Source organism: Macrobrachium nipponense, chromosome 20 (genome assembly GCF_015104395.2).
Source record: "Macrobrachium nipponense isolate FS-2020 chromosome 20, ASM1510439v2, whole genome shotgun sequence".
Taxonomy (NCBI): Eukaryota; Metazoa; Arthropoda; class Malacostraca; order Decapoda; family Palaemonidae; genus Macrobrachium; species Macrobrachium nipponense.
Window position 1 is genome coordinate 25,620,997 of NC_061089.1, and position 21,297 is coordinate 25,642,293.

The 21,297-nt window shown below is 36.6% G+C and overlaps 1 protein-coding gene across 1 annotated transcript in view; it reads right to left on the reverse strand.

The window, feature by feature from the left end:
• Window positions 1–1,710: 1,710 nt before the first annotated feature.
• LOC135223640 (G-protein coupled receptor 143-like) overlaps window positions 1,711–21,297 on the reverse strand; it is a 39,473-nt gene continuing 19,886 nt past the window's right edge. The window contains exons 2-9 of the mRNA XM_064262274.1: window positions 14,219–14,434; window positions 8,802–8,916; window positions 8,180–8,277; window positions 7,719–7,897; window positions 7,301–7,453; window positions 5,715–5,883; window positions 4,664–4,840; window positions 1,711–2,227 (exon numbers count right to left, since the gene is read on the reverse strand). Of these exons, the coding sequence (XP_064118344.1) occupies window positions 2,054–2,227; window positions 4,664–4,840; window positions 5,715–5,883; window positions 7,301–7,453; window positions 7,719–7,897; window positions 8,180–8,277; window positions 8,802–8,916; window positions 14,219–14,365 (1,212 nt within the window). The 5' untranslated portion in view covers window positions 14,366–14,434 and the 3' untranslated portion in view covers window positions 1,711–2,053. The remainder of the gene's footprint in view (window positions 2,228–4,663; window positions 4,841–5,714; window positions 5,884–7,300; window positions 7,454–7,718; window positions 7,898–8,179; window positions 8,278–8,801; window positions 8,917–14,218; window positions 14,435–21,297) is intronic.

Genomic DNA, 21,297 nt, shown 5'->3' on the forward strand with positions numbered 1-21,297 from the left:
TCTTTACACCTATCATCCAATAAGCAAACATGCCCTCTACAATTCGTGCATACCGTGTGAGGGTCTACCGAGGCTTTCGGTAGCCTCACCTTACACTTTTTTACACCGCACACCCTGAAACAAGTAGAACTAGATCCAGACATCTCAATCCAAGAATAGTCAAAGCCAAATTCAAATCCAAACCACAATAGCGTATGCCAAGTCACAAAGCCAAGTCCAAAAAACCAAAAGACAATCAGAATACTTAAGTGACCAAAAGAAGTTTTCAAAATCCTAAGCGGAGGTAATGGAAACAGGTGTTTACAATACCGGCGACAGAGAAAATCTGAATAGAAAATGGGAATGGTTCCTGATGCCCACCTCCCTGCGGCGGGAATGGGTACTAACCACCTGGCCGACCACTGTGTGTGCCGGGAGTTTTGAAATTCTGTCGGACGTCAGAGAATACAGCTATATATATATCTGGCAGGTAAGCGTCATGAACAAAATGTGCTTTGCTCTGCCCAGAACTTTTATACTCAAAGTAGTTACAAATACTTCGAGCAATAATCTCCTACCTGACATGGTTTTCATAGGTGTTATAATTGTTCCTTGAGTTAATATTAATAAGTAAGGATCATGAAAAGTAACCAATAAAAACAGGACTGGAGATACTGGCAGAAAAATAAAACATAATGGAGACAACAGGAAGGGTTGTGAAACTAAAAATTATTTTACTATGTATGTACTGAAAATAGTTTTCTGACAGAACACTACCTCATTTCCTTATAATCTCTTTAATATAATGTGTAAACTTTATACTAATGTGATTATGGCATCCTGTACACTGAATGCCAAACTTCTTCTCTTGGTTAATTTCTATGGATTGCCATTCACTCTCGGTTGAGAATGGGCCACACAAAACTGATGAGGACCACTGACTTAGCTTTATAGAGCCCTCACCTCAGCCTGAGTGTATTTGAGAATATGTATCACACTTTCCGTAATAAAACAAACTAATACCTATCCATATTCAAAGGATTTATAGCTTAGATAAGGAGTATGTAGTATATTCCTTATGGAGTAAATTTGGAGATATACAAATTATGCTCATTTAGAAGCAACTTGGATGAGGGCAGGCCTAGCAAAGTTTGTCAGGATAAAGTATGTGAACACATGTCCCAACTCCAATGGCTAATAAAAAAAAGTAAGGATTCTCAATGACCATTATTTTTCTAATAAGTATACAAAATATCCCTGTCGAGAGAATGTCTCATTACTCACTGTGAATCAAATTCTGTTTTCCATTTAAACAAGCCTGGTTGGGAAAAAAATATATTATAAACCAATATTCAAAAAAATTTTCTACAACATAATTATTTCTAGAAAGTTAAAATTTCTTTCAGCTACTTCCCAGTAAGTAATATTTCTACATACACTTCACAATCAAAGCTGTCTCCCAAAAGAAATACTACTTGGTTTGCTTTTCACTTCTTGCCTAAACAAATATCAAAGGACATACTACTCTTATCATATCTGACTGGAAGAAAGGAATAGGATATGACCACTTAGAACTATGATAAACAAGCCCTAACACCATTTTGATAAGTAATCAAAAGGTTAATAATAAAAAGATTAAAATCATTACCGCGAGCATCAAACCAAAAATCCTAAAACACATCTTAAAATAAAAACTTTAAATTGTAAAAACTTAAAAAAAAAGTAATTTTCACAGAACTTTTCTATGTGAATACTTTAAATAATAACTGATAAACTACTAAAACATTACAAAAAAACACCATTTTTTTATACAATGAAGTTATACAGATCTCATAAACCTTAATTACAGAAATTTTTTTTAAATGACCCAGAGAACACTACTGCAAAAAATATAATAAAATCTTCCACTGTAAATGATGTTCAATACCATTTTATTGTACTTATTAAGTAAATCTTACTTTTACAAAATAAGTAAAAGCTGCAATCTCCTTTGCTCAAGAAGAAATAACTTTTGGAGCATGTTCATTGGTGATTTGATAAACAACCTAACCTTGTAAAAAGTACAAAGTAAGATTTAGTTGTTATAGCTTTTATAGGAAAAAGAGCTACTAAGTATTTCATCAGAGCTTTGATCAATAGAACCTTTTGAGGGTGCGGGGGGTAAAAGCGGAGACCGCTCATGTACCATCTGGGTAAAGGACGACCGCCGGATAGGGCTTTCTCTAGACTCTGTTCCATCGTCATCAACCTGAAAAGATAAATTAGATATCACATAACTTCAATTAACCCTCTTACGCCGACTGGACGTATTTTATTTCCGAAATAATTGCATATAAAAAATATATATATATAAAAAAATTCGACATTCGGTCAAATTTAACTCGTCAGATATGGTCGAAAACTGCAATTGTAAGCTAATACTCTTAAATTATAGTAATATTCAATCATTTGTCTTCATTTTGAAAGAAATTGGAAGTCTCTAGGACAATATTTAGATTTATGGTAAATTTTTGAAATATTTGTTTACGTCCGCTCGTTATGAATTCATGCATTATTTTGTGATAATATTTTTTCTGTGTTGCTTTTATTGTTTTACAATGTGTTATATACCAAAATGATTGCAATTTAGTGTACATTACAACGGAAAAAAAAGTAACTTGTTACCTTTAACCGTTTTGCGCACAGTGCGATTTGAATACAATTATATATGAAATTTCGTTTTTGCGCTATCATATATCGCATTATTTATATGATAATGATAATTTTTTTCATTTCTGATGGTTGCATACTAAACTTCAGCCAATGACAAAAAAAGGAGCCAAAAATGAACTCTTAATCTTGAAAACTAAGCGCGCTGTGATTTTTTGAAAAAAATATTTTTTCCGCTTCCGCGCTCACTCTGAAACACCTCCGGCACACGGGAGACAATTTTTTTTTTACCGCTTCGGCGTAAGAGGGTTAACAAGTACACCACCATAAATACATGCTTAGAAAACCATCCCTAAATACTTAATTACAAAAAGTTGAATGACCATAGTGGTTTACGGTATATGCAAGGACTTCTTTTAATTAACCCTTTGACATTAACCTAGCACTAGTGCAAATCTCATCTGTTTGGAATCAGTTGTTCTGGATTACTACTTATAAACTTTGAAACAATTTTCTTTTATCACTTACTGTGAATTTCAAGACAAAAAGGTAGTTTTTACCTCATTTTGAAACCAAGAAAATTGTACTTATTTGCAATTTTAAATATTAAAAACAAAAAATTGTATAGTCAACATTATGTACTGCAGTAAGCCTGGTTATATCAATTTATTTGCACTATGAAACAATATATTTCCTTTCCATAGAACCAAGTACTACTATATATAGATACAGATATCGATATCGATATAGATATAGATATAGATATAGATATAGATATAGATATAGATATATATAGATATATATATATATATAATATATATATATATATAATATATATATATATATATATATATTATATATATATAACATGCTTTACATGGGAAAAACCTATTTTTGGAAGCTCCTGTAAGTTCTCAAAAGTTACCCTAATAGTCATACCAGGAGCTCCATAAGGCAGACCAACCAATATCAAAGAAGTCTCTCACAGATGGTCTTAATGCCTGTTGACACAGTAATGAGAGTATAAATGGGCAGCTCCTTGTTGTCCAAGAAGCATATAAATGTAACTGACAGGTGACAATATGTTCCAGTTCCCTGATTATGGAATCCCAATCACCCCATAATCCCAACCACCCAAATAAAGCTAGTCCGCGGTAAAGTCATGCGAGCAATTGTCAATGTTCTTTTACTTAGCATTTCTATTCAGAACCTACGTGTTACAAATCAGAGTGATGTGGGCTAACCACTCCACCCTCACAATTAGTTGTAGTGTGCTAATGAGGATCATTTGGGAAGTTAGCCCTAACATCTAGGTACCTGAAGTGACCTAACTGGGCATATTTTACTGGTAATATTGTGTTCCTTCAAAAGCTTCTTCAACAGGCCCTCATTCTTGGCCAAGAATGATGGGCAAAGGAACAACAGCTAAAGATAGCTAGTAGTGGGGGTGATGAAACATTGTTCATTTAAGAGAGCCAAGTTTGCTGATCTGGCTCCTGACATGAAGGCAATCAAGAATGGACAGTCAACATGGGTTGCATTAAGGCAAAAACAGTTGCTAAAAAATCTTAGTTTAGGACAAAGGAATAAGACCCTTAAAGGAGCAGGTCTTTGCAGTCTAAAAGATTGGAGTGAAACTAAAGCTTATGTCAGACTCACAAAACATTTCTGACAGCCAGACTTGTACATTTTGGTAAGGTGTGTGTCCTAAAAAAGGTGAATCAAAACAATTTTAGAACTGTGTGGATCATACTTTCAACTGGGCTCTCAGTTTGGAGGTACTCTAACAAGCCATATGGACTAATATTACCCAATGGATGAAGTCTGTAGTTTCTGTACCAAGTATCTTGCAATGTTAGATGCATAACTTTTAGTCTAGATTTAAGAAATCCACACATGAAGGTCATGGTGTAGTGTGAGGGATGTTTAGATGACTTTCCCTCTTATTGTCTGGGATAGAATGATGTAATGAGAGGATGCTTAGATAACTTTCCCCCTTACTGTCTGGGATAGAACAACTTGGATTTATCCTTACTGGGTTATCTATAGTTTCATCCATGGTGGTGGGGGGAGGTTCCATCTGTTGGTAAGCTGCACTACTTTTGGGCCAGAGAATCTGTGGGAACCAGCCTGGCCTTGTAATAACACTACCCGTATCCCATGCCCGATATACCATACAGTTAAACACTGCTTGAAGAGGGTTCAGAATTGCCTGTAAAAAAAAAAATGGTCATAAAAGATTTACTCCATTGAACAATGCTAACATGAAATATCACTTCCAAGAATCTCCATGGATATAACTTTTAGGCATCTGATAAGTACAGATATCTATTAGTAAATAATGTAATATACAAAAATAATCGCTATCTTCTTTGGTGTAGAAACATAATAAATCTTCTTTGGTGTAGGAACATAATAAAAACTATAATTCTTCAAACAAATTCAACAACAGTATTTTGACAAACTCTTTTTCAACATCAGTTTTAATTTACTGAAAGTACAGAACCTAGACCACTAAAAAACATTATATCAGTTTTACTTAGACATGATAAGCTACTACAGAAAATCCAGATTGATTTATGTGGTGAATGGCACTTGGTCCTTCCTTTGAAAGTAGGAATTTAGAAAGGAGATGGTCATCCTCCCTGCTAGCATGGTAGTGAAGGCTATTGAAGAAACCTTTTTTCCAATTAGAAAAAAAAAAGTTTATATCTCCACAATAATGGGGTGGCACCAGCCTTTTGCCCTTTAACTACTACAGCAATTGATCATGTGAAGGCAAAATTTCATAACTTTGCAGTTATATACCAGGAATCATGAAAAAACTAGATTGATTTATGTGGTGAATACTACACTTTAACTACTATTGATTTGATTTAATATAATAATTTGACCAGAACAGTTACAAATTTTATCAATACTGGGCTCACCTGAATGGATTATTTGGTCAAATTTAAATGGTACAAACGAAACACTGAGAAATGTTAATCAGTGCCTCTTTACCTAAATCAAAGCCTTTAACATAAATTTCAGATTATAGGTGCAGTTTGACTCAAGAAATTTATTGATAATAATGTAATACTTGCCATTAAATACCAAACAACAAGAACAAAATTCCTGGGAAGGTTATCCCATGCTGTCCATAATACAATGCCATTTACAATGTTTGGCAGCCAGCACAAATAAAACACTGCATTAATGAGGAAAAATTTCTTCAGAAGACCATCCACTACCCGTCGCTCAGCGTGGGTAAACCTGAAAAATAAATTTCAAATATAAGTGGGGATAACTGAAAATTGGTCAGTTTGGCATCAAACAATACTAACCCTTTTCCTTAAGACTTATGTACACATTTACATCTGTGGGTAGTGGGAGTGACTCGAGCGATAAGCATATAAATGCTTATACTAGTACCTTTATTTCTTCAAAGACAGATATCTCCAACAATTTTCAAGGTTGACCACTCAATTTTGTTTTATTTACAGCTGATTACTTTTTATATACAATGACATAAAACATCCCCCAAAATAACTATTACAGGCAGTCCCTGCTTACCGGCAGCATTGGTTAACAGCGTTTTGGTGTTACGGCACTTGGCTACCAACATCATTAACCAGATTTCTGGCGTCGGCAAGCAGTTTATCAGTGTTGGTAAGTGGTTTATTGGTGCCAATAATTGGTTAACGCTGCTGTTGTGCGGTTTACTGGTGCTTACGGTATCATAAACACCATTTATTACCATAATTATTGTGATGTTCTGGTTAACAAGGATTTTTGGTTATTGTCACTCAGCCAGGAATTGGATCCCCACCATTAACCAGGGACTGCCTATGTAGGTGAAATAATACGCTGAAGTTATGATACAAGAAAATTTTGCACTTTACTCAAAGATGCATAATTCTGATGCTTTAAAATTGCATAAAAATTCCCTAAACATAATTTAATGAATGTATGTAGGTGAAATATGTAAGGAGTAAAAATTACGAGATAGATAAAAAAATGTTGTACTTTCCTTAAAAACATATTTGCAATAAAGTCATCATTGTCCTCTCCAAAAATCTCTCTCTCTCCTCTCCTGTGTATGTGCGTGCTCAAGCACCCAGAAAAAAGATAAGTAACAAAATTTTAAAATAAAAATCTATATAAAAACAAATAAATATGCCTGTTACATAGTATGTATAAAAAAATTCTCTCTCAATCTCTTGCAGAAAAAAAGATAAAAGATGTAAAATCTTAAAAAACTACAACTTTACAAAATAGATAAACATACATGTTACATATGCATTAAAAAATATCAGGAACACTCGCTGAAAATGATTCTCAACTTGTCTGCTAGTATGTGCAATTTCTTTTTCTATGTTTGCATCAGTAAGTGAAGGACTTAAATTTGGATGATGTTCATATCTGTAAGTGAAAGGGTTAAAGCAGTGCTATCAGTTTCTCAAATCATTGCAGGCCACCCATTTAGAACATGGCTACAATTATATATTTTTCCAGTTTAAAGGGTAAAGCCCCGATTATGGCTTTTTGGGGGATTAAACAACCAGACAGCAAATGATAGCTTAATGTTACCAGTCCCTTCTGTACCATGTGTGAGTCAAATAAAACACATAGAAAAAGCAACTCTAACAACTATTATTTTCCATGCGTATTAAATCAACAATATTCTTACCTTCCTCGTGCAGACATTATTTGTTTTTCAACCCCAGAAAACGAGATGCAATACAGAATTGGGTTCCCAATCATCACAACAACAATTGGAAGAAACGAACTGAGATAGTTGGGCAGGAAACGCATATATGGATTTACTGCCTTACTATGACAACTGGGAAAGAAAAGACAATAAACCATAATAAAATTTCTTCTTGTAAATAATTTGAAAAGATAATAAACCATAATACAATTTCTTCTTATAAACAATTTCACTCTATGGATACAAAATATCAAGGGCTAGGTAAGAAATGTAATAAAACCTATTTAAATTCATAAAATTTTAGTGTTGAAGTTTTCCAAAATTTCGGGAACGAAAATGAAGCATTAACTTTATAAATAAAAAATGTCAAATTTACTTCACATTAAGAAAGGCTTACTTGAGGTCAGGCAGATATAGAATGAGAAGTCCTGTGAGGCACAAGGCAAGTGGTACCATCCATGAGATAAGGTGGTAAAGTTGATGACTAACTCGCTTCTCTTGCATAACCAACTTAACATCTAATGCATAGAGAAATGTCCAGCAGTATGTTGCTGTGTAAAAGTAGTGAATCATTCCCTAGAAAATAAGCTTTGCATTAATATTCTATTAGTGCTCAAAATAACAATACTATGTACACTTATGTGAGAGTGACATATGTATATATTGTTTAAATAAAAAACCAAACAATTTATAACCAGTTAAATTTCATAATGCCAGTTAAGAATTAAAAACATAAAACAAAAGAACACGAAAAACTGGAGAGCAGAGAGGGTTTAATGTTGGATTTTCTGAAACCTACAGTTACAGAAAAAAGTATACAAATTCCATTAGAAGCCAGCTCATTCACAAAATACTTACAGATGTAATGATACAGAGGTACTGGCCAAGAGGACTATCATCTGGCTTTGAACCAAAAGTGTCATCGGCTAACCAGGATGCTGATCGTATCAATATGCCTATGAGGTGTGTGATAAAAAAGTTACAGTTCATTAAAGATGCTACTGAATGAAATGAAGAAAATTGTACTGGTAAAATTATAAATTTAGATTAAGAAAGTAGCCTTGGAGTGAAGAAATATTAATAAATCCATTCACTCAGGGACATGTGTACACATATTTTCATAAAATGTTAAGTTAAACAAAAGGATGGGAAAGATCAATTTTTAAAAGTTAGCCAACTATAGTTATGAAGATAACAAAGGGAATGGATGAACAGTTAAAGGTAAAAAGAAATGCAATAGGGCTGTAGGGGTGCAGCAAAGAACCTATAACACCATCTACAGTGTGCCATACTAAGCACGAAGTGGTATTCACTGAAGTTATTAATATTATTAATTAGTTTAATGAGACCACTGAGTTAACTTACCTAGCTTCCACAAAGCTACCAGTACCCACTTATGTATCACACAAAGCTTATTTGATTCAATTCAGGAACTGCAATAATAAATTAATACTTATGGCCACCTACATGAACAACTCACCTAGTGAAGCCATGAGGTCTGCTGCTGCTAACCACTTGATGATAACTCGACCTCGAGTTCTGAAAAATCTTCCTCCTCTGGCAGCTGTGCCATTGCCAGATGTGCGAGGCAAAATCTGTTTCAAAAGATAATAAGCAATTAATAAAATATACTACACTTTAGAATTATACTGGTACTATATACAATCATATTACATAGATCCACGAAGCACAAGGACAGTAACACTAGACAAGTAACAGGGTTTATTCTCATGATGAAAACAGTACAGCCATATGTGTTAATAAATAACCTGGTCTATTACTTAGAAAAAATAAATAAATAAAACTTTTTTTCCTGAAATAAGACTCCAATACTGTATAAAAAAAGTGCCGTATGAATGCCAGCAATGGTACAGACAGATGGACATGAGGGTGAGGATAAGCAGCTTCTACTCAAAGAAAATGGATTGTACTGTCTACAAATAAATCGTCTACAGCGTTCCAAACACATAAAATGTTAAAGATTTTGTTTTAGTTTTTACAAAATAATGCCAATGCCACTGTAGCAGGAGATGCCTTGTGGCTTTACATCCAAATCACCCAAAGAAATCATGCAGAATTTGCATTTGAAGGTGCATAAAGCACAGTCTGTGGTAGGGGTGTAAGAATACTACCACCGTAGGTCATGTGTGTTGTAAAAGGTGACTAAAAGGACAACTGTTGCCTTGCAGTCTTACTTTTTTAGTAAAAGGCTAGGCCACTGCCAATAACTATGGAAACCGCTGCCTTGCAGTCTTACTTTTTAGTAAAAGGCTAGCCCCACCACCAATAACTGTGGAAACTGCTGCCTTGCAGTCTTACTTTTGAGTAAAAGGCTAGGCCCACACCAATAACCGGAAACTGCTGCCTTGCAGGTGGACTTTTTAGTCAAAGACGAGGCCCACTGCTAATAAGAGTGGTTGATGACAGTAAGGGCATGTGGTCATAAAAACCCCTTTGCCAAATAATAAACAATGCCTGACGTTGTAAGGAAAGGAGCATCAGGCAACTGACCCCTTAGTGTGGGGATAACAGTGGGAAAGAAGAAGAAAGTACAGTCCGCTAAATGACACCTTTACCACTGTGGAAGTAACAACACTCCTGATAGCCAACTGGTCCTAAACTACTTGGCTTGCGTTATGAAAGTTGCCATTGCCGTGGTCTTTTCTGAGATATTCCGATATCCAAATTCATCCTTTAAAGAAAATATAAATACTTAATTCAAGATTTATTTTTTAAATACTTACCTCTCCATTATGTAGCTTTTACTTCCAATGGCAGCGGTAGTTTGGACAGATTGAAACAAAAAATGAGAAAACTTGGTTTTCTATGAAACAAAGGCAGAAAGGAAAGCATTACCTTGTCCTTAGCATAACCTACCCTAAAAGACAATGCTTGTATTTCACTCACCCTCTTAGCTGTAGCCAAAGCTACCAAGAAAAGATTTCATTTAAACTTCTTTAAATGAGACCTGCTCCAAAGGTTCAAAGGCAGTAACGAGTGAAACCTTAGAACCACATCTAGATTCCAAGATAAAGAGGGTACCAGACACCTGGGATCTTCCTGCTCAAAACCTCTAATGACATCTTATACATTTTTCCTCAGACAGATTCAGGCCTGTGTGTCTATGAATGGATGCCAACATGAACCTATAGCCTTTAATGGCTGCTACTGAGAATTTTTTCTCATTACTAAAAAAATAACAGAAACATTTTGATGTTTTTTATAGAGGTACATGTGGTGGAATACCACTCACCTCGGCACCAGGACCTATACACAGACCACTGATGTTGGTAGATTTGATTTGTGGATTCCCTCCTGGCACTGATAATGGCCTTCCTACAAGGTCTCCAGATGCCTCAAGCTTGCAGTCTCCACATGGTCAGCTACACCATGTGGGGATTGTGATGGTACCTTTCCTCCCTTGGTTGCTTCAGGAGATTCTTCCTGAAAGGGAGAAGTCTGGACAGATCCATCGAGCACTGAAGCACATCTGAAAACCAGACCTTCCTTGGCCACCAAGGGGGTTATAAATATCATGCAACAACTGACAAAATTGCCTAGCTTTTCGATGACTTTTTGGATCATAGCAAAGGGGGAAAAAGCATAACAGTCTATAATGCGTTTACTTTTCCAAGATGGTGGAGTCAGGTAGAAAAGGCAGAGTTGTCATATTTAAGGATATGTAAGTCCCATTAATAGCTTCCCGCAGATATAATCCTTCTTAGGAGAATTTGCTTTAGACCTTGGGAGTCGAGGGGAAGGGTTTGCTTCTTCCCTGTTAACTTCTTTTTTTATTATTATTATTTTCATTCCCGATTCTATTAAGCTATTCTTTCTCTTTCTATAATTATAGATGCGCTGAATGCCTGTTGGCCCTGGTGTTTGGACTTGAGACATAGCTCATAAGTCAATTGATCTATTATGCCCTTAGAAAAGAAAACCACTCATTCCTTCTTTGCATAACATTTTTATCAAAATCATCCAAGTCAGTCAAAGGACTCACTTTCTCTTTTATTTTTTGAAACACTGGAGATTCCACTATATTTCCTGCCTCTCTTGCTTCCTTGTTAAGTCTACGAATAGTCATTTCTGACACTTTTGTTGCTTCAGATGTTCCCTGGATAGCCTTTGAAACATCAGTTACAGGGCCTTCATGATGTTTTTATGAAATGAAGTATTTCAGGAAATTATAGATTTCCTTGGCCTCAAGTGGTGGGTGAAGATGTTTACGAGAATCACTTGGGCTGGGCTATCCGTACTTATCACAGAGGGTGATCGAGAGTGAGTATCCTTTAAAGATATTGACCTTGACCTTTTAAATCCTCTTAAAAATCATAGGTCCTCTAAACTCAGATCTGGCATCGCTGGGGAAAAATATGCCACACCTTCATTTTCATTAATGAAACCGAGGTTTTAACAAAGATTATACAAAATAAGATATATTCAAAATATCTGATACAAACAAAGAACCACATTTCAAGAAATGAAAACCATTTCAATAGACACCATGAAGCTAATATGATAACCATAACATGAAAATTGGCAACGTATGATATCTGTACAAGCCACACCACAGCGATCTTAGAAAAGTAAACGCACTATAGAAACTGACCAGTCTAATAACATCGCATCTACCGCTCAAGCCAGAGGATCTTGAAAGGGTGAACAAAAAACCAGCAGACGATGATTCCACCTGGTTGCAAACAGGTCTAGGAAGGGGAACCCCAACAGCTTCCACAACCTGTTGCACAGCCCCAGATGCAAGACCCACTCTGTCACTATCACTTGATCCTTGTGACTGAGTACATCCACCAAAACGTTCATTCTCTCACGAACAAAGTGAGGCAGTGGGGTGACATTCTTGCTCTCTGACCATAAAATGATCTGCCTTGTCAATTCAAAGATAGACTCTCAAGACTGTCCCAACCTCCCTTTGATGCATGCATTTCCTTGGCAGTACACTTAAAAGACTTAACCTCTCATTTCTTTTGCTGCTTTTTCATACATTCAGGTTCTCTTTGTTTATGATGTTTCACCAATTTCACCATAAATTCATCATACCATGATTCACATACTTGACAACACTCATTCACATTGTAATCTTTTCTTCAACATTTCACACATATGTCATGAGGGTCAGTGGCACCAGAATAAAGCCTATTATGGCAACCTCTCACCTTACAGGTCCTTACTCTATCGTTACCATCCATATCCAAAAGAAAATTCAAGTATATAAATCTACAAACCAAGTCATGAACAGAAAACCAAGCCCAGATAATTCTCTGACAATCTTCTAATGAAACTGGCGACAGAAGTAGACTGACCAGCTACACGTGTTTGTGCCTATCATTCCCCTAGTATGGGGTTGGGGAAGTGGATGGATACAAAATTTTCACAGAAAACCAAGTGTTTCAATTTTTGGTTCAATCTGTTGAACTACTCGAACTACCACTGGCATGGAAGTAAAAGCTATATAATGGAGAGGTAAGGTTCATTTAAAAAATGTACAGTAATGCTTTTCAATATCTTTCAGCAGAAATATAATGATTCTACTGTGAAATTCCAAAATTGGTGAATTTGTATTTCTCAAATACCCTTCATAACTTCTGTTTTATGTAACTTGCAGATATTGATGTTGTACGTATTTAAAACACCTCTTATATTTACACATTTTTTTGCAGGATTGCATTTTCTTTCTTTCAAGTTTAAGTATTGCTCTTATGGGGGTGTATTACTACCAAACCAAAATAAAGATTAATATTCAATTCTGATATGCAGTTGTAAACTGGCCTTCTTACTTATACAAGATGGTTTAGCTAAAAATAAACAAAACAGGACAAAAAACAAAACAGTAATATTTGAAAATAAGAAATCAAGTCACTGAAATACTGTAATGATTACAGAACTGTACATATGTACAACCTGAGAAATAATACCAAATACAAAACTACCACTCTGGTACTTTGGCACAGACCCATAACATTTTTTTATACTACTTTTACTGTTAAATTAGTTTCATAATACTACTTTTTTTCTATACTTCTACAACTTACTGAGATGTGCAAATAGAAACAAGGTAATGTTAAAGAAGTTGGAGAGACCATTAGCAAGACACCATACAAACATGATGAAAAGTAAAAAGCAGAAAGCAAAATGGTGGGATGCCATAAGAATAGTGCAGAGAGAGAGAGAGAGAGAGAGAGAGAGAGAGAGAGAGAGAGAGAGAGAGAGAGAGAGAGAGAGAGAGAGAGAGAGAGAGAGAGAGAGAGATAGTTAACTGACAACATATGTAGGAAAATTATAAAAATACAATGAAATCTATGCCATATTAAAAGAACTGCTGTGTGCATTTGGTGTATACCTTACTGGAGAGAAAAATTAGCACATTCTGATATAGTGCATATTTTTCAATGACTGCACCTTTTGTTTTAGGTGTTCGTTTAACTCTTGAATTATCAGCGGGGAATTTTCAAGAGCAAACCGTCTATCATTAGTGAAAGTTGATAATTTAATATATATCTGTGGCCTACAAGCAGTGCCCAATAGAATGAAAGCTTTAATGATGCTTGAGAAAAAATGAAGGTGCAAGAAAATTAGACAGGGGGCACTCCACGCTAGGACTGCCTTGCTCTTAACCACCAATAATGATGTTTTGAATTTAGGAAGTGACTGAACATATCAAGGTCAGTAAAAGGGGCCTTTGTAAGCAATAACTCAACTTTACATGTATACATTAATGTATTATGAGTAAACCACACTATTTCTCAGACTTCTAGGCAATGAAACACAATAATAACCAAAAGATATTGTTTTTACTAATAAACAAGTAGTACTGTAATATTTCAACAACAAGAAAGGAAACCATTAAGATTTACAAATCAACCAAGTAATACCTACCTGATAAGTTGCGCCAGCAATACCGAAGACAGAAGCCACTATGGATACCAAGTTATAGGGAACAGACTGGAAGTCTTGAAGGAAATCTTTGCTGAATGCATTGTTGGTGGTTATGCAACAAAGGGATTCGATTGTCGGGCTGGCCATGGCAAGCAGGTATATCGATAACCAAATCGATAACCTTAAATAATTCTAGAGAAAAGTCTCATCACTTACCTATTGAAAAATAAAAAATAAAAGAATGTTAATATTACAGTATGATCCTGTACCTGAAAAATTTTATATGTTCTATATAAGAAGAGTTTTGGATTCAGTACTATTTAGTCAAAGATACTTGCTGCAATAAGCTCAGATACTTGCTGTAATAAGCTCAGGATTGCAATACATTGCCATGACAGTTTCTTAAATGCATGACTAATGAATGTCAAGATCAATAACACATAAAACAAAAATGGCACTTGAAAAAAAATTCAAATCAAACAAGATAGGTAATCAGAATTTTCTTCCTGACAAGACATCTTAACACTTTGACAACATGGATATACTGTCATGAAGTATTTTTGCTACTGATTATTACTCTGGAGATATGAACAGCTAATAAAGTGCAGGTAAACTAAAAATAAAATAAAGGAATAAAGGAAAGAAAGTGGATCTTAAAAAAAGTGCATTAATACCATCTACTTGAGGGTGGAGGAATGAAAGTGAGAGTAGATGAGTAGGAATAATGTTAAGGATAAAAGAAGAATGATAAAGGTAATGAAGTAAAGAAGTAATAAAGGTAAGGCAAGGAAGGCAGTGCATAAGTTTTGAAACAAGAAAAGTTTGGAGACCCAAGCTAAAATGTATCATGGAACTACAAATCCACATTTCTTTTTTTTGTGTGTAAGTTAAGTAAATTGGCTAAATGTAACTTACCAAGATAGCACTTGCCCAAATATTTTGAAAGAAAATAGAATGCACAAACTGAAAGAACTTGACAAACACGATGGGGACACCTACAACAGGATCAGTACCTCATACTACTGTTAACTCTTAATAAGCAGTAACTCAGCATTTAGCTTGTCCATCTTTAACCATGCATAGAAGGATGTGTAAAAAATTAGCCCTCTAAGTAAAATTAACACGCATTTTTATCAATCTCCTTGATATATGTCAGCACAATTTACCTCGAAAGTACCAAAAAAATGAAGTTTTTATGATAAAACAAAGTTTAATGTATACTTACCTGGCAGGTATATATATAGCTATATTCTCTGTTCCACCTGGCAGAAATTTTCAAAACTCGCGGCAATCGCTAGTAACCTATTAGTAGTTCAGGCAACCACCACCCCGTTACCGTGGCGCTAGCGCTAGGAACCGTTCCCAATTGGGCCAGATTTTCTCTGAACCCTGTCCCCTGAGGGGAGGCGGGTGGGAATTAAATTATATATACCTGCCAGGTAAGTATACATTAAACTTTGTTTTATCATAAAAACTTCATTTTAATGTATGACACTTACCTGGCAGGTATATATATAGCTGATTGACACATTTGGAGGTGGGTCAAGGACAGCAACATTCTTAGAGTATAAAAATATTATTAAAATATTATTAAAACTCCAGGTTCCTTACCTGCTAAGGTAGCTGACTTCATAGGTCCTGCCTCTAAGCCTGCTTAAACCTTAGTAGCTCTCAACAAGGAAGTGTCCTGTATGTTGAAGAAGCTAAGACTGGAACTGACAACTGGACGTGACCAATGTGTTGACAGATCCTTACAGCCCTCTTATGCCACGGCATTCAAGCTAGTAACAGATCATTTACCTGAACTACACACACACCATCACCAGATAATACTAACACGACTGAGAAAAGTACCGCACCCTTTTCTCAGACGACCAATAAACACAAACACCATCACCTAATAAAATCAACTAGCTTAAAAGAAGGTTATGGGGTAGTAACTCCTTTGCCCAATACTGTACCCGAGACACGTATGGACCTAGCGTCTGACAATTATCGAAGTTGTCTGAACGTCCCTAAGATAATGAGACGCAAATATTGAATTAGTTCTCCAATATGTGGATTCAATGATTTCCTTGAGGGCTAAATTCTTTTTAAAAGCTAATGAAGTCGCCACTGCCCTGACTTCATGAGCCTTCACTTTCAAAATACCAAAGCTCTGCTCTTCACACAACATATGAGCCTCTTTAATTAATTCTCTCATGAAGAAGGCTAGAGCGTTCTTCGTCATGGGTCTAGTGGGGTCTTTAACTGAACACCACAGAGCAATCAGACTTCCCTCTGATAACTCTTGTTCTTTCTATATAACATCGCAACGCTCTCACTGGGCAGAGAACTCTTTCTTGCTCGTTACCGACCAATTCAGCTAGACCCAAAACTTCAAAGGATCTTGGCCAAGGATTAGTTGGATCCTCATTCTTGGCCAAGAAACCTTCTTGGAATGAACACACTGCATTGCCGTGTCTCCATCCCACCTTCTTCGATATGGCCTGAAGCTCACTAACTCTTTTAGCAGTTGCCAATGCTACTAAAAAGATAGTCTTCTTAGCAAGATCTCTCAGAGAGGATTCCTCTAACGGTTTCGAATTGCTAGAAGTTAAATACTTCAAGACCACATCCAGGTTCCAAGCAGGTGGCCTGCCTTCTGATTGTTTCTTCGTCCCAAACGACCTAATCAGATCTCTCAGATCTAAGTTATTCGAGATGTCTAGATCCCTGTGTCTAAACACTGAGGTTAGCATACTCTTATAACCTTTGATTGTCGAAACTGACAAGTGTAAATCCTTCCTCAAGTAAAGAAGGAAATCTGCGATTTGGGTCACAGAGGTACTGGATGAAGACACTTTCCTGTTCTTACACCACTTCCGGAAATTGTCCCACTTCGACTGATACACCGTGATTGTGGAGGTTCTTCTGGCTCTAGCCACTGCACTGGCCACCTCTCTAGAATATCCCCTCGCTCTGACCAGACGTTCGATAGTCTGAACGCAGTCAGACCCAGAGCGAGGGTATTCTTGTGAAACCTGTCGAAGTGGGGTTGTCTGAGTAAATCTACTCTTAGAGGAAGAGTCCTTGGCGTATCTACTGTCCATTCCAGTACCTCTGTGAACCAACTTTGGGCCGGCCAAAACGGGGCTATTAAGGTCATCCTCGTTCCTTTGCTCTCCCTGAACTTCTTCATCACTTTCCCCAGCACCTTGAACGGAGGAAAAGCGTACGGATCTAAGTTTGACCAATCCATCAGGAATGCATCTACCGCCACTGCTTCCTGGTCTGGAATCGGAGAGCAATATGTTGGTAACCTTTTTGTTCTGGCTGTCGCAAACAGATCCACTACCGGACGGCCCCACAACTTCCACAGGCTCTGGCAAACCTCCATGTGCAACGTCCACTCCGTCGAGAGAAGTTGCTCTCTTCTGCTCAACAGGTCCGCACTCACGTTCTTCTCTCCTTGTATAAACCTGGTGAGTATCACGACCTTTTCCTCTTCTGCCCAAAGCAGAATTTCTTTTGCCAGATTGTAAAGGGGAAAAGAATGAGTTCCCCCCTGTTTTCGAATATATGTCAGAGCCGTGGTGTTGTCCGAGTTGACCTGCACTGTCTTGTTCGAATCAACTCTCTGAAGTGCTTCAAAGCCAAGAAAATTGCCAACAGTTCCTTCCTGTTTATGTGCCACTTTGCTTCGTCCTTGTTCCAAAGTCCCGACACCTCTTGAGGGCCTAATGTCGCTCCCCAACCCGCGTCCGACGCGTCGGAAAACAAGACGAGGTCTGGGTTCTTCTGCTGAAGCGACATCCCTCTTGCTAACCTGCCTGGAGTTAGCCACCACTTTAATTCCTCCTTTACTTCGGCCTGGCCGGAATTAGAAACTGGAAGGAATCCGGTTGCAATTTTCTTGGCCATGAATCCTTCAGGAAAAACTGAAGAGGTCTCATGTGCAGTCTTCCTAAAGAAATGAACCTCTCTAGCGAAGAGAGTGTGCCCAGTAGACTCATCCACTCTCTTGCAGAGCATCGGTCTTTCTTTAGAAAGTCCTGCACCTTCTGACTGCATTGGGCTTGCCTTTCGGGGACGGAAAAGCCCGAAAAGTCACTGCCGATATCTGAATCCCCAAATAAACTATCTGTTGTTGGGGGCTCCAAATGGGACTTTCCCATACCCTTCACTACCAGACCTAGGTCTTTTGCTAAGTCCAATGTTTGACTCACGTCCTCCAGACATTGACTTCTTGACTGGATCTTATCAACCAGTCGTCCAGATACAACGACACTCTGATCCCTCTTAAATGTAACCATCTCGCCACATTGGACATCATCCTCGTGAACACTTGAGGGGCTGTGCAAAGGCCGAAGCATAGGGCCTTGAACTGAAAGGACCCTGTCCTGAATCACAAACCTTAGATACTTCCTGCTTCCTGGATGAATCGGAATATGAAAGTATGCGTCTTGTAAGTCCAGAGTCGCCATCCAGTCCCCTGGACGTACCGCTGCCAGTACTGAATCGTTCGTCTCCATAGTGAACTTGGTCTTTTCTACGAAAAGATTCAGTTGACTTACGTCCAGCACTGGCCTCCAACCTCCCGAGGACTTTGCAACCAGACCTTACCTTACCTTACCTTACCTTACCTTACCTTACAGACCTTACATCTTGTTCGGGTTGCCCCAGGTCCCTCAGTGTGAGGCACCTCTAATGTCTACCAGAGAGTTGCTAGTACATCTTCCGGTATATTTTGCATCTTCCAATCTTGGATGGTCTGGGATGCAGTTTAGATATTTGTCGAGCTTATTCTTAAACACATCTACGCTCACTCCTGATATATTCCTCAGATGAGCTGGCAACGCATTGAATAGACGCTGCATTATCGATGCTGGTGCGTAGTGGATTAATGTCCTGTGTGCTTTCCTTATTTTTCCTGGTATAGTTTTGGGCACTATTAATCTACCTCTGCTTGCTCTTTCTGATATTTTTAGTTCCATGATATTTTCTGCTATTCCTTCTATCTGTTTCCATGCCTGAATTATCATGTAGCGTTCTCTTCTCCTTTCTAGACTATATAATTTTAAGAATTGTAGTCTTTCCCAGTAGTCTAGGTCCTTAACTTCTTCTATTCTAGCTGTAAAGGACCTTTGTACACTCTCTATTTGTGCAATATCCTTTTGATAGTGTGGGTACCATATCATATTGCAATATTCAAGTGGACTACGAACATATGTTTTATAAAGCATAATCATGTGTTCAGCTTTTCTTGTTTTGAAGTGCCGTAACAACATTCCCATTTTTGCTTTACATTTTGCCAACAGAGTTGCTATTTGATCATTGCATAACATGTTCCTATTCATCATCACACCAAGGTCTTTAACTGCTTCCTTATTTGTGATGGTCTCATTATTAGGTCCCTTATATGCATATAGCTTTCTTTCTCTGTCTCCATAATTTATTGATTCAAATTTATCAGAGTTAAATACCATCCTATTTACCTCTGCCCAATCATATACTTTGTTAAGGTCTCTTTGTAGAGCGTTCCTATCTTCATCACAAGTAATTTCTCTACTTATTCTTGTGTCATCTGCGAAACTACTCACTACCGAATCCTTCACATTATTGTCTATGTCTTCAATCATAATAACAAACAGTATTGCAGCTAACACCGTACCTTGCGGCACACCGGATATTACCTTGACTTCATCCGATTTCTCGTCGTTTGCAATAACTATCTGTTTTCTGTTGTGTAAAAATTCTTTTAACCATCTTCCTACTTTATCCACGATATTGTGTTTTCTAATTTTCTTCGCTAATATATTATGGTCTACTTTATCAAAAGCTTTTGCAAAGTCTAAATAAACCACATCTGTTTCATTTCCGCTTTTCATATTTTTGAATATGTTCTCACGGTGGACTAACAGTTGGGTTTGTGTACTTTTTCCGGGTACGAAACCATGTTGTCCTTTATTAAACAAATTATTTTTTATTAAATGTTTCATAATATTTTTCTTCATTACCCTTTCATACACTTTCATAATATGTGATGTTAGACTCACAGGCCTATAATTACTTGCCTCTAGTCTTGATCCACTTTTGAAAGTAGGGGTAATATATGCTAATTTGTGCTCCTCATAAATCTTGCCTGTATCTACACTTTGTCTTAATAATATTGCAAGTGGCTTTGCGATAGAATGAACTACTTTCTTTAACAAAATAGCAGGAATTCCATCAGGCCCTGCAGCAGCTCCATTTTTAATTTCATTAATAGCCTGCACAATATCAGCTTCATTAATATCTATGTCAGCTAAATATTCACTATTTTCATCCCTTACTTCTATATCATTATCTTCATTATCTATTCTAGGGGTGAATTCTCTCTTATATCGTTCTGCCAGTATGTTGCAAATTTCCTTTTTTTCATTCGTTAATCTCCCTTCAATTCTCAGAGGGCCTATTTCTATTCTTCTTTATTCATCTTCTTCGCATGAGTATAATAGCTTGGGGTTTTGCTTGATATTTAATAGGGTTTTTCTTCCAAGTCCCGTTTTTCATTTTCTTTTGATTGTATAATCTTTTGTTCTGCATTTTGTATCTTACTTTTTAGTTCTATACTTTCCATGCATTTTTTTCTTTTGCAAGACCTTTTTTCCACTTTCTGATTTTCTGGAACAAGATCCTTCTGTCTCTTGGTATGCATGAATGATGTTTACTTTTCTTCTTCGGTATATATTTTTCCACTATTTTCTCCAATATTTTATATAATATCTCCGTATTTACCCTTATGTCATCACTTACGAAAATGTTATCCAATCTTTGTTTAATTCTTCATTAATTTCTGACCATTTTATATTTTTACTGTAGAAGTTGTATTTTCCATATCCTTCCCACTTTTTCATTTCTTGCTTATCTCTATTTCACTTGCTTTGGAATGAACTGTTATTCTATGACATTATGGTCTGAAATATTCGCATTATAAACTATTATTTCTTTAACATAATTCATCTCGTTCACAAATACTAGGTCTAAAGTATTTTCCTTTCTTTTTGTTGGCAGGTGATTTATTTGTTGAATGTTGTATTCTAGTAGCATATCTAATA